The 13,172-nt window shown below is 55.8% G+C and overlaps 1 protein-coding gene across 1 annotated transcript in view; it reads left to right on the forward strand.

The window, feature by feature from the left end:
- The window catches only part of CACNA1C (calcium voltage-gated channel subunit alpha1 C), a 343,814-nt gene that overhangs the window by 226,755 nt on the left and 103,887 nt on the right, over positions 1–13,172 (forward strand). The window contains exons 9-10 of the mRNA XM_068971534.1: positions 723–919; positions 7,213–7,316. Coding sequence (XP_068827635.1) covers positions 723–919; positions 7,213–7,316 — 301 coding nt within the window. The remainder of the gene's footprint in view (positions 1–722; positions 920–7,212; positions 7,317–13,172) is intronic.

Below are 13,172 nucleotides of genomic sequence, written 5' to 3' on the forward strand. Positions count from 1 at the left end.
CTCTTTCAGAATTTTCCACAGTTTATTGTGATCCACACAGTCAAAGGCTTTGGCATAGTCAATAAAGCATAAATAGATGTTTTTCTGGAACTCTCTTGCTTTTTTGATGATCCAGCGGACATTGGCAATTTGATCTTTGGTTCCTCTGCCTTTTCTAAAACCAGCTTGACCATCTGGAAGTTTACAGTTCACTCTAATAAAAACTGTTGGGTTGGCCAAAAATTTCCATAATATCCTACGGAAAAACCTGAGCGAACTTTCTGGCCTACCCAATAATTTTTTTTAAAAAACCCACAACGCCCTCACTCTAAACTCTGGCATTCCCACAGAAATGTCTGCAGATACTTGAGCACCAAAAACAGAAGTCAAGGCCTCCCCTCTGCATTCCAGGATGTTTTTGCTCAGAGTGGTCGCCTCATAGTCATATCTTTCTTGGCCATTTGACGGGCAGCCTCTCCCCTGTCTTTGAAGTCAGTCCAGGTTAAATACAGTTTTGCAACACTCAGCTGAAAGCACTGACCTTCTGAACTGACGGCAGCCTGAATGAACACCCAGTGCTGTGTGTGTTCGCTTGTGTTCGGGGCGTTGGTGTGACTGTGCTCTGTGCTGCCGCTGCTGGGTCCTTTGCCATCCCAGCCACTGCTTTACTAACTTCTCTCTTCTTTCTCTGCCCATCCCTCTCCCCCACCCCGCCTCCTTATCTCTCCCCCTGGTCACTTGAGATGTCCCAGCAGAAGACGACCCCTCGCCCTGTGCCCTGGAGACGGGCCACGGGCGGCAATGCCAGAACGGCACAGTGTGCAAACCAGGCTGGGACGGGCCCAAGCACGGCATCACCAATTTCGACAACTTCGCCTTCGCCATGCTGACTGTGTTCCAGTGCATCACCATGGAGGGCTGGACCGACGTCCTCTACTGGGTACGTGCCGGGACGGGCGGGGCGGGGAGCATCCGCCTTCCGGGGACGTGCAGTCACACGCACACTGGGAGGAGTGAGGACCTTGATTTCTTCCAGGTCTTGCCTGAGAAGCAAAGCCCATGAGCCTCGCTCTGCTCACCTGCCCAAGAAAGGTGTCACCTCTCATTTGTCCTCCACAGTGGGAAGCGCTGGCATGCAGCCCAGCAGGGCCATGGCCAGCCCAACACAAGGGCCCTCTTGTGGGGCTTCTTCCGCCCCGTGCATGTCCTGCCCATGTCCCCAGGGGAGCGGGAGGGCACACGTTCAATTTCTAGGGCTAAAGAGAAAACTCAGGCTTGGCCCCCAAAGAGGAAAGCACTTTTATTGAATTGTGCAGCATCGCGGCATTCTATTTCGTTTTACCTCACATGTTGATCTTCCCTCATTATATCAGCTAGTCCATCAGACAAACGCATAGCCAGCCTCCACTCCTGACAGAACGCTCTGCTGGTCATGTGATGCGTATTCAGAAATGTCACTTCTCAAGTGCCAACCAGTCAGCAGTAAATCTCCTTTTACCTTAAAGATGCCCTTTTATCAGCCAGCAGCCAACACGACTTTGCCAGCGTCCGAGCTGTCGAGGAGCAGGTTTTCATGCACCCTGCCCCACAGGCAAACACACCACATTTGATCTGTCTTCATTCTGGCAGTCAAGTCCATTATTTGTAAAAACTCCAGAAAATGTCATTCTTTGTAGGATCTCTTACTTCCACGTGAGAACTGGCTTGCCAGAGCCTAGCGCTGCACTCCAGCGTTTGGGCGGCAAATGCTTGTTGTCGGGCTTGAGAATACCATCGCGCCCAGTTTTGCAAATAATCAAGTGGATTTGGCTGCCCAGAAAACAGTCTAAGAGGCTGTTCAGGGAGGGAGGGATGCCAGGCTGGGAAGGACCAGAGCCAGGAGGGGTGTCCACTCCCGCCCCCGCCCAGGAGGAGGAGTTCTGGAACCTCCCAGAGATGCTCTGCACCTTGTGGGCATTGTGACTGCTAAACTGTTTTCCACAATTCAGAAGCCCTTTCCTCCCAGTTTCTGGGGGCAGGCTGAGACCCTGCACTGCCGTGAAATGTGAGCCTCTTCATAGAACCAGTTTAAACTTGCCCGTGTGCCTTGAACCCCACCAATGATATTCAGTGTTCCCTGCTTGATAGGGGGTGCCTGGAGTCCTCAGGATTCAGACACAATTACATCCAACTCAGGGCAGGGAAACCAGCTAGTCTTCACTGAACAATGGTGGTGCTGCTCATGCAGCTTCACTCTCAGAAAAGACTCAGGTCTAATCACCTCTCCCTCCAACTGAGATGAACATTGGCACACATCTCCCAGGCTCATACTCAGTAAGAACTTGGCTTTGAATAATTTGTGAGACAAAGGGAGATGAGCTTACTCTATCCGGGCAAGTTTAATTTCTTTTAGCAAAGCAGATAGAATTCAGAAGTGGCCCTAAGGAGTCCTTCTACCTTGGGTGGGTCCCTCTGGCCAGCCAAAGACAGAGACGTCCTCTGCCAACGGGCATCACAGGACACGTGGTCGTATGGGACTGGGCTCGGGGGCCTCACCATACGAGCTCCAAACCCAGGCCCTATGTTGCCATGGAAACACCTCCCATGGCATCAAATTGAGGGCAGGACGGCAGTGGGTGGGTGGGTGGGGGTGGGGGAATAGGTATAATTTACTTTGCTGATGGCCTGATGTATTTTTGTGATCCTCCTTCATCCCTCCCTCCTGCTTCCCACCCCCCTAGCCAGATGTGGTCCAAGGAGGTGCTGTCACAGTGACAGCCAGAGTGGGGGTTGAGAGGAGCTCGCCCGGCAACCAGCAATTTTCAACAGCTGTGTTGTGCCTTCCCCCTCTCCCCCCTCCAGTGGGGGCAGGTGGTGATGAGCTTGGGCAGGGCATGGCAGTGTCAGAGGTGGGGACAGTCCCCAGCCCCTGGGACAGCCTTCCCCTGACCTTCCCAGCACCTTCCTAAGTGACTGAGCTATGTGTGCATGTGTGTGTCTGTGCGGGCACACGTGTGCATGTGTGTGCGCGCACACACACACACACCCCTGAAGGCGAAAGGGAACCTCCTGGTGGGTATTTTGAGGGAGGCCCCTCCTAGCCCGGAGCGCCTGCCTGCTCACTCTCTGCTTCTGTACCCTCTCTGGTTGCTCCTCCTTCCTCTCCTCAGGCTCCTGCTCCAAAACCCCAGACTCTCACACCCCTCTTTGCTTTCCTATAAAATATGGAGCCCTCTAAGCAGGGAGGTGCCCGCTCCCCCACCCAGTGCAGCCTGGGGACAGACGCCGAGGGTCATCCGGGGGACAGACGCTGAGGGTCCAGCCAGGTGACAGACACTGAGGGCCCAGCCCCAGCCCCTGCAAGAGGTCCCAGAGGTCCCCATGCCCTGTGTCTGTGCAGGGCAGGGCACAGGGCATCTGCAGGGAGGCATGAGTGTCCCCTGATCCCCAAGCAGGGCTCCAAGCAGGATTTCAGGCACCTTGCACTTGAGGACTCTCAGTGCCTCAGCAACTATCCATGAAGGGGACTCTGTTGACCTCTGCCCATGAGGCCCTCTGCCCGGGCCCCCAGACTCTTGCTTCCCGTGTGACACAGGAGAGCCATCTGGCCTGTGTCCTGGCCTCACCTCCTCCACCAGCACTCATTCCCCCCTCACTTCCTGACACCTCCTGTTTTCCCCAGTTGGTTTCTCCCTGACCAATTCTTCTGCTGATTTTTAAGAATTAGAGATTCAGCTTAAAACTAAAATTAAAAGGACTCCCTCATGAGAAATCACAAAAAGGAAAGATGTGTCTTTGGGAGCTTCTGCCTCAGTTTGGCTCCAGCAGGAATGAAAGCATAAGATTTTAACTTTTCACAAGTCAGTTGTCAGCTCCACACGCACACGTGTGGACATGCTGGGAGGACATTCCTCACACACATGCACACACACACATTCATGCACACACATACACACATATGCGTGCATCTGCATGCATACACACGCACACTTATATGCGCACACATGCACACATATACCCATAGATATGCACTCACACATGCATGCACATATGCACACGCATATATATACATACACGGTGCACATGCACACACATACATGGACACACATACACACATATGCATGCATACACACTCACACTTATATGCACACACATGCACACATATACCCATAGATATGCACTCACGCATGCATACACATACGCACACGCATGTATACATACACACGTGGTGCACATGCACACACATACATGTGCACATCATGGCCTCTGATCTCTGGCCTCGGCGCTGCTGAAATATCCCTGGTTTATGAGGAAGGTCTTTTCCCTCCAAGCAGGTGGAATTGGGTATTTGACCCTATTCTCTCCTGTTCCATCTCCACCTCTTCTCACTGCCTTAAAGGTGTCCAGCGAGCAGAGCTGGGGAGCTGAGCTCTACCTATGACCAGAGAGCTGCTCAGGGTCAAAAGTGGAGAAGAATCTTCATCACCCAGAGACAGCACCTGGCTCTAACAGGGATCAGGTAGAGAAGGTGTCAGGGTGCCGGGTACCCCCAGCCCTGAACCGTGAGTCTGCCCTAGGTAGGGCATTACTGCTCAGCACCCACGTAGCTTTAAACAGAGAATCTGTTACCTAAACAATAAACTCCTGGTTTATAAACATATTAACAAGGGGAATTCTCATCTCTCAAAGCTATAATTTGTTTACTTATTAGGTTTTGTTTTATTCATTTCACTGGCATTAGGCAAGTTCTTATTACTCAGTAATTCAATTGAACACACATTTAGTGAGCATTTACAGGGCCCCCAGGCCTGCGCTCGAGGAGTTTGGGTCTAATCGGAGAGACGTGAACACAGAGAAATGTGGCTCCCACGCAGGACCCAGCGAGAGCAGGGAGGGCTTCCTGGAGGAGGCGGGGTTTCACTGGCCTGTCAGTTTCACTGAGTGGGGAGCAAGAGAGAAGGAAAAGCCAGCTTTTTGCCAGTTTAGAGACTGGACAGAACTGTGCTCTGGGCTCCTCACACATCCAAGAACCAGCCCAGCCCCCTGTGGTCTCACCAAGTACCAGAGGCCCACCTGGGACAGCAAGGTCCGCAGGCCTCCACTCCATGCCCCACTCAGTGTGGGGCTCCGGCCGAGTCCCGGAGAAGCTGGTTTTGTCGGTCTCCGGGGCCTGCGGCGGATCCCACCCCATCTGGGCCTTCCTGGTGCCTGAGCAGGCATTGAGGGGCAGGAGGGGTCAGGTGAGATGGTCCTTCGACTTGCTGCTCCCCCAGTGCCCTGTGGGTGGGCCCCGTGTCCCACAGACGAGGTGGCACAGGCCAGGGCTTCATCTAGCCACCACCCTGGCACTGGCTTTCAGGCAGAGCCACCCGCCCTCTGATAACACTCCTGCAATGCACTGTGATTTTAAAGGCTGCACCTCCTGCCTGCGACGGCAGGTGACAGCCTCCCATGCCCCCCAAACTGCCCAGCCCTTGGGGACCACAGGGCCTTGGATTGGGTACCAGACCTGAAAGGTACCCTGGAGTCAGCTGGGGTGGAGAGAGGCCCCCAGAAGTCGGGGCTGGAGTCGACAGTCCTCCTGTTTTCTTCCTGGGGAAACGTGATGCTGGATTTGAAGGTTCGAGGTGTGGTTCCCTGCAGGAATTAGATGTGGGAGGAGAGGAGGCATGTGTTTCAGCAAAGCCTGGTTACTGGTGAGGTCCCGGCTGAGGGGCTGCAGGTGTTAGACCCGGGGGGCCTCTCTGCACGCCCGCCCGACAGGGGCTCAGGGAACGGCTGGCTTCAGTGTCTGAGCAGACCTGTCCTTTTTCACCTCTAAGTAAGGGTGTCAGCAATCTGGGTCATTCTTTAAAATACGACTTTATTTATTCTTCTCTCCTGAATAGCTCCACACGGGCTGACTGAAGCCATCCGTCTCCTGCTCCCGCACTGCCCTACTTCAGGGCTGCCCGCACGTGCGTTGGCGCCCAGGCCGCCCCAGAGCAGGGAGCCAAGAGCTAAGGTGGGGGTGCAAGAGGGTGCAGAGAGTCACAGCCTCTGTCCTGTCATTGCCTTGAAGGCTGGGCTGTGGACCAGCGGGTCTCAAGCCTAAGACACATCAGATGCACTCGGGGCTCATGAGAACCTGGGACATCAGGCGCCCCCAGTGTGGGTGTAGGGCCAAGGGGTGAGGTTCCAAACTAGTCCCCAGGTCCCCAGGGAGGGTGACACTGCTGGCCCTGGGGCCTCACCTGGAAAACCACAGATGCAGGTCATTCAGGAAGCCTGTGCCCTGAGGGATTTTGGAAAGCCAGGGGTGTGGACCTCCCACAGGGTCACCGTTGGCCCATGTTTGCCAGAGCTGTTCTCTGAGCACCAACCCTGAACCACCATCCTCCCGGCCCATGGCCTCTGAAGTCAATGACACAGTGTGGTCATCAGCACTCATCCATCCAGGCCCCTGGGTCACTCCCTGAGGAAGGCGTCTCCCCATGTGACCCCAAAGCCTCCACCCCCGCTTGTCTGCGAGAGCTGAGACCAGGGTGCTGGCCACAGTGACCACATAAACCCAAGTGAGCAGAAACCATCTCTTAGGGAAGAAAGCACTTTGGAGGTGACCCAGCTTCTTAGGCGAGTGAATAGAAAATATTGGAGGGAAATTCTGTTCCCCCGAAAATAAAAGGGCAGAGACAGCTGGGCGAGATCCCCACCCACCCCGAGGCAGAGCCGCCAAGGTCCTTCCCGCTCAGGTCAAGGTCACGGGGTGTCAGAGCCAAGGTGGCGCTGGGCGACAGTGGTTTCCCCCAATCTCTGCTCCTCCCTCCCAGCCTCTGCTTTCTCCTGGCCTCCCTGCCTCCTCGCTGTGAACTCACTCCTGCTTCTCTCTCTCCTCACTATCCTTGGTCTTTCCAGATGCAGGATGCTATGGGCTACGAGTTACCCTGGGTGTATTTTGTCAGTCTGGTCATCTTCGGATCCTTCTTCGTTCTAAATCTGGTTCTTGGTGTGTTGAGCGGGTAAGCTGAGTGTTTCTGTGTCCACGTCACGACGCAGCTGAGCAAGGCCCCAGGCCCCGTGTACCCGTCACCAGGCCCAGGAGAACAGAAACTGTCTCGCTTCAGCCACACATGCGGCCTGCTGGCTGGGCAGGCCGCTTGGCCTCTGGTGACCTGGAAGCCCTGGTCCCGGTGCCATCCATGGCGCCAGGCCTGGGGCAGTGGGCCGTGCTCGGCTGCTCCCGGAGCTACACTAACTCTGACCCCGTTCTTCCAGGTCAATGATGCCGTGGGAAGGGACTGGCCCTGGATCTATTTTGTCACATTAATCATCATAGGTTCATTCTTTGTTCTTAACTTGGTTCTCGGTGTCCTTAGCGGGTAAGCAGGACCAAGCAAGAAGGTCTCGACTTTTCCATTTACCTCGTTTTACTCTTTCTGCTCTTCCTACCTCTATTCTTCTGGCTCTGATGAATCTGGGACGTGGGCCAGCCCGGGAGCCTTAAAGTGAATGTCCTTGGCCTGGCTGGACAGAGGTCAGAGGCGCAGGGAGGACCCCCACCCCTGGTTTGGGCTGCAGTGAGAGGTACCCGGGCCCGCCTATCTGCTGCCAGCCCTGCCCACGTCAGGCTGGACTGTCCAGGTGGGCAGGATGCTTCTCCGGGGACCTCAGGGGCATCTGGGCCCCTTGGTTTGGCAGAGGAAGATTCATGGGCCGTCTACTCTGGCCCTCGTAGCAGCCTAGCAGACTGGCACCTGGGCCATCTGTCCAGCCTCCATCCAGGATCACTGGCAATGAGGACTCAGGCCCTCTTTACCCATGCTGATTGGGCCAGGAGTTTGAGCTAAAATGCAAATAAACCAAACAGACTGAGATTCCCTTCTCCTTGGCTCTGATTGCAGCCTGGGCTGCCCCGTCTGTGTCCCCCTCGGAAAGGAAGAGCACTCAGCTGTTTAAAGCTCCCGATTACAGAAGGAAAGAGGAGACTGAGCACGCTTTCCTTCTACTTTTCCTGCCCAGCTCCAAGTAGGAGGCCCTCCTGGTTTCGGCCTTGGCACAGATGAAGTTAAAAAGCAGTCGAGGCAGCAGGTGGCAGGGCCCAAGGAGCCCTGGGCGGCCACCCTGCCCCACAGCCCCACTGGACATCTCCTCGGCTCCCTTTCTTCTTTCCTAGCCCAAGCCAGCCACGCCAAGGCCACCCCTGAAGGCTCCCGTGACTCTCTGCTCCTGCACCACTTGGGGGAGGGGCCGCTGCTTCACAGCCTTTCCTCCGTCTCCGGGGATGTGTGTATGGGGGAAAGTCAGCCAAGGAGGAGGACGTCCCCCCTCTCCTGCCACAGTCCAAGGCCCCACAGTAGTGTCAGGGTCAGCCCTGGAAGTGGGGAAGGGACAGGGTTCCACCCTGACCTCACCCCTTCCCAGCAGGAGGGCCATCAGAGGCCCCATCACACTGGCCACACAGTGGGGGGACCAGCACCCTCCGTCAGTCTGACAGCGATCCACAGGACAGTGGGTGCCCCCGTCAGCTGCCTGGAGGGTGGAAGGGCTTCCATTTTGTGTCCAACACAAGAAAATGGCCTGTTTATAGGGGGTCTCAGGGAGAGGGTTGGAAAAGTCAAACTCGTCACCTCTCAGGGCAGAAATGTGGCTGCTCCAGCTCTGGCCTTCCTGGAGGCAGGAGGTTCTTAATGTTGCTCACCCAGCTGACAAAACAGGGATCGTGACCCCAGCCCCTCGCTCACCGTGACAGCAGCACGTGGCGGTTTACGTCACCGCCTGGGCGGGCAGCAGGCGCTCAGCAGCAGTGCCATCCCTACAGCAGTGCTGTCCCCACGGGGCTCGCTGTTTGCTCGGTGCTGTTGGAGCTGGACAACTGAACGGGGTCATCCCAGGTTAGACATGCTGCCTTCTGCTTCCAGGGACAAGGGAAGGCCCCCTGAGGAGCCGTGTGGCTTGTAGGGGTCCCCTCACTGGTCAGTGTTTGCACAAGGCCCTGTCCCATCTCCCCATCACTGCCTGCAGACGAACATTGAGTGAGCTGGGCCTGTGATGTGCCAGCTTCTCAACCTGGGTAAAGGTGGCTCCACCTCCTCCCCCCAGAGATTAGGAGCAGGTCTGAGCAGTGAAGTGCCCCCAGAAATCTGCAGTGGAGGCTGAGGCATTGACCTCGAAGCCCCCTTGAGCAGGGGTCTGCCAGGTCATGCTCGGCCCCCTGAGGGGCACTCCTCCCCAGAGGTCAAAGCGGAGTCAGATGGCGGCAGTGCTAGGGGCAGCAGACTGGCCTTAAAGGATGGGTCTCAGCCCAGCTGAGTCTGAGCGAGTGAGTGAGTGGGTGGGCAGGCCCATGGGATTCTAGAACCCAGATCCACTCAGCCCTCGATCGGTCTCCCTGGACCCCTCCCCACCCCAGCCCCTCAACACTGCTGTGCCTCCCAAGCTTCCTGGGCCCCAGACACCCACTTTGCCTGGACGCAGAGTGTCTGCAGGCGAGCAGCTCCCCTTCCTGGCCCGTCCAGAGGGCTGGCTGCCCAAGGAGAAGCCCAGAACCCGGCTGCTATTGACTGGGGATGTATGGCATTGACCCTGTCTTGACCAGCCAGGACAGCAGTGTGGTAGTTCCCCCACCCCCACCCCCACCCCCGGATCACAACCATATGCCCGCTCGCCCTGTGGCCAACCTCCCAGAGTGCTTGGAAATGTCCAGGAGCTCACCGCGAGGCCCCTTCTTGGGTCGGTGTCCACTGTGAGGAGTTTGTTGGCAGGCTTCGTGCTTGGTGTCCTTGGTGGATCCGCTCACATGCTGCCCACGCTGCCCGAGAGCTGATGCAGAGCACATGTCCACTCCACAGGGAAGAAAAGTGAGGTTTATATGTGGAAACCTCCCCAGTTCTCACAGGTGGGGCCTGGAGGATCAGGATTTAACCCCCACATGTGGCCCCACGACCTTTGCTCCCATCCCCCACCCTCCACCATCTCCAAGCCCATCAGCCTGGTTAATCCCATGACTCCAAATTATGGCCAAGATGCAAGGGGGAGAGGCCACCTGTGGGCAGATGGGGGGCCCAGACCGAGGACCAGGGATCCTGGAGGAAGCTGGAGAACCCCTGCCCTGAGGGCCTCAGGCGGTCCTGAGCTGGAGGCCAGCAGCTGGTAAATGTGACAGCCCTTGAGGGAGAACAGAGCCCCCCACCCCCATGCAGCACTGCCATCTCGAAGTGTTTGGAGCTGGTGGCTGGGACCCTGAGTCCATCAGTTAAGGGTATTGTCCTTTCAGAGCCCAGCAGCGTGACTCATCCTGGTATATTCCTCCTTGCAGTCATGAAGGAAGGGCTCAGGATGCTTGGGGTCTCCTGCTCAGGAAGGCAGGAGAGCAACTCTGGAAAGCCTCCATTTTAAATGTGGAAGTCAGAGATTTTGGTCACTGGAGGGTTGGGCATCCTTTGTCTGGAAACCTATTCCTGCTGAGGCCAGATGGATCCATGTTGCTATCCATCTTGTGGATCTTTTCAAAATGCTTCCACGTTCATTACTTGTTGATCCTCATAAGTCTCAGAACCTCCAGAAATCTCGCCTCCCGCCCATTAGAACAGTGATCGCAACCACAAGATTCCGGAAACTGCACTAGAAGTTGCAATCGAGTGAAAGTCACTGGACCCTGGATTCTGGTCACTTTGTGGTTTTAAGTTGTTGCAAACAGAGAAGACGTATGTCTTCAGGTGACAAGGGGCCTGGGGTCTCTTAGAGGGTGGGCGCCCAGCTCTCCTTCCCCCGAGAGATAAGGCAGAGGGCCTGAGGGTGCAATGGGCACGTTGCAACTTGGAAACAGCCCTGACCACCAGCCACAGTTAAGACCCACGTCAAGAAGCAGAAGCGCCAGACAAGCTGCCTCGCAGCTGGACAGAGGTGATGCTCACAACTCCCAGCAGGGTTGGTCCAACACTGAATTCGTGAACACCAACCTCTGTTCTTCAGGGGAAATACTGGGTTAGGTTCCTGTAAGCCTCTGGGCACAGCCTTGTCATCAGGACACAAGTTGTTGTTATGTGCGTCTATGTGAAGGCACCTTGTTTAAGGCATAGTGTTGGCTCATTCACACCACACTCTCTGCCCACAGCTTATAACTCAGGCCTGGATGGAGCTTGTCAGACACTTGAACATTCCACAGAGGCACCTCCCAGCCCTCGAGCACATAGAGTCATAGACCGCATAGCAGCTTTGTGCTTAGAGGCCATTTAATCAGAAAAATCACAACAAAAAGCACAAAATGCGGGAGACATGGCATCAGATGGGCTGTAAAAAGGCCCTCATTTGCAGTATGAGCTGCACCCAGGAGGTGGCAGCCCCTTGTCTGACCTCAGCTGGGACCATGACCCCAGATCCTGCCTTACCACATGTCTGCGGTGACCACAAAGTCTCACCATGGATGGCATGACTAACAAGGCTTAGAGAGGAGACAGGTCTGCAGACACAGAGTCCATGGGTGATGAGGACCGGCTACACCGGTCATCATGGGGCCTCGAGCCCGAGCCATGGCACCAACAGACCTTCCACATGTACCACTGGGAGCTGTGCAAACCGCACACCCAGAGTGGGCTCTCCACCACATCTGTGCCATCAGCCACGACTGGCACAGGACGTGCCCCTGCCTTCAGACAGACGCCCCATGACTGACCCAGCAGTGTGAGACATCAGGACATCAGAAAGGAGATGAAGAGAGCCAGGTGCTTCCATCCTGCAGGTCCCTTATGGCGTGGGGCCTGCAGGGGGAACCCCCTCCCCTCCACGCGCCCTAAACCCCATGAGGACCTGGCCATGCTGCTTCTCCTCGCTCCCCTCACCCCCAGGAAAACTTATTTCCTCGTCTCCTAGGGATGTCTTTGTGGTTCCCAGAGGTCTCAGGTATGGATGGCAAGCTTCCACTCTGCAAAGCAGATGTCACCATGCATGACTGGGTCAGCTCCCGGCTCCAGGAGGAGGAAGACCTTAGCTACTCAGTCCCCTACAGCCCAAGCCTGCTGCACAAGGGACAGAGCTCCCAAGGGTAGGGAGTGGGGTGGAAGGATGATCAAGGGGGCCTGGAGTTGCCGTCTTGGGAGGGGGCACTCTGTGCAGTGACTCCAGGCAGCGAGCCCACAAGCCCGAGAGGAGTGGTGGGTGGGAGGGCTGGGGCCTCTCTCCAGGCCCCTCCCCAACAGCAGGAGCTGAGGCCTCCCTCCACGTGGTCAGTGGGCAGCCGGGCCCCTTTTCCCCAGAGAAGGTAGGGGAGGTGCTGGCAGCTGGCAGGAAGCCCAGGAAGAGCAAGTTCAATCAGGCTGGAATTGGATTCAATCAGAGTGAAGGAGAACATCCCGTCTCAATCAGAGCATCATCAAAGCGGCAGTTGGCAAGAACTTGGAGCCCACATCTCCCAACGGAAGTGTCCCCAGACTGTCCCAGCCCTGCCCCTCATGGTAAAGAGTGAAAACTGAGCTCCAGCAGCGAATGCAGAACCTGGCTGGTGGGTATGGGGGCTCCGGAGCTGAGTTGTCCTGCCCCTGGCTCACCTGTGTGCCCTGCCTTCCACGATGCCCGCCTGTGGAGTGTCTGCTGCTGCAGAATCCCTTCAGGTGGACTCTGCAGCCTCCCACCGTGAACTGTGCCTCCGCCACTAAGAGAAGGAGTCGTGTCTCTAGAGGAAGCTGAAATGCCCAGGGCATCCGCACATACCCCCAGGGTCCCAAGTACCACACACTGAGGCATGCACTGCTATTTATTTAGAAAAGGCACAGACTTGCCTCGAGAGTGAGACCCAGCCTCCTTGACCCCCTTCTTGGCCACCAGCCCCTTCTGGCTCAGAACGTGAATTCAAAGTCAGAGAGAAAATAAGTACAGAATCACAGGAAACAGGAAAGAAGTAGACACTCTCCAAAATTCTTTAATAGGCCCTTCTTCCAGCAAATCCCAACCCAGTTTTAGCTTCTACTCTTTATTGCTTGAGACTGAATGCCCCATTTAACTTTTATATTGCCTTGACTTTATGCATTTTCCCATTCTGATTAGATTTCTTTTTTAACCCAAAGGGCAGCCACAGGACATTTTCTTGTGTTTGGAACCCTCTTTTGTCTCCCTCATGTGGGAAAGAACTTCCTCTAGATTAGAAACCCTCCAGGCTTGCTGAACCGGCAGAACATGCCCTAGAAATGAGAAGGGGTGGAGAGGTGAGCTCTCCTGGGCCTGACCTCAGTGACTATACCAGC

The sequence above is a fragment of the Capricornis sumatraensis genome, chromosome 4 (assembly GCF_032405125.1).
Source record: "Capricornis sumatraensis isolate serow.1 chromosome 4, serow.2, whole genome shotgun sequence".
NCBI classification, from domain to species: Eukaryota; Metazoa; Chordata; class Mammalia; order Artiodactyla; family Bovidae; genus Capricornis; species Capricornis sumatraensis.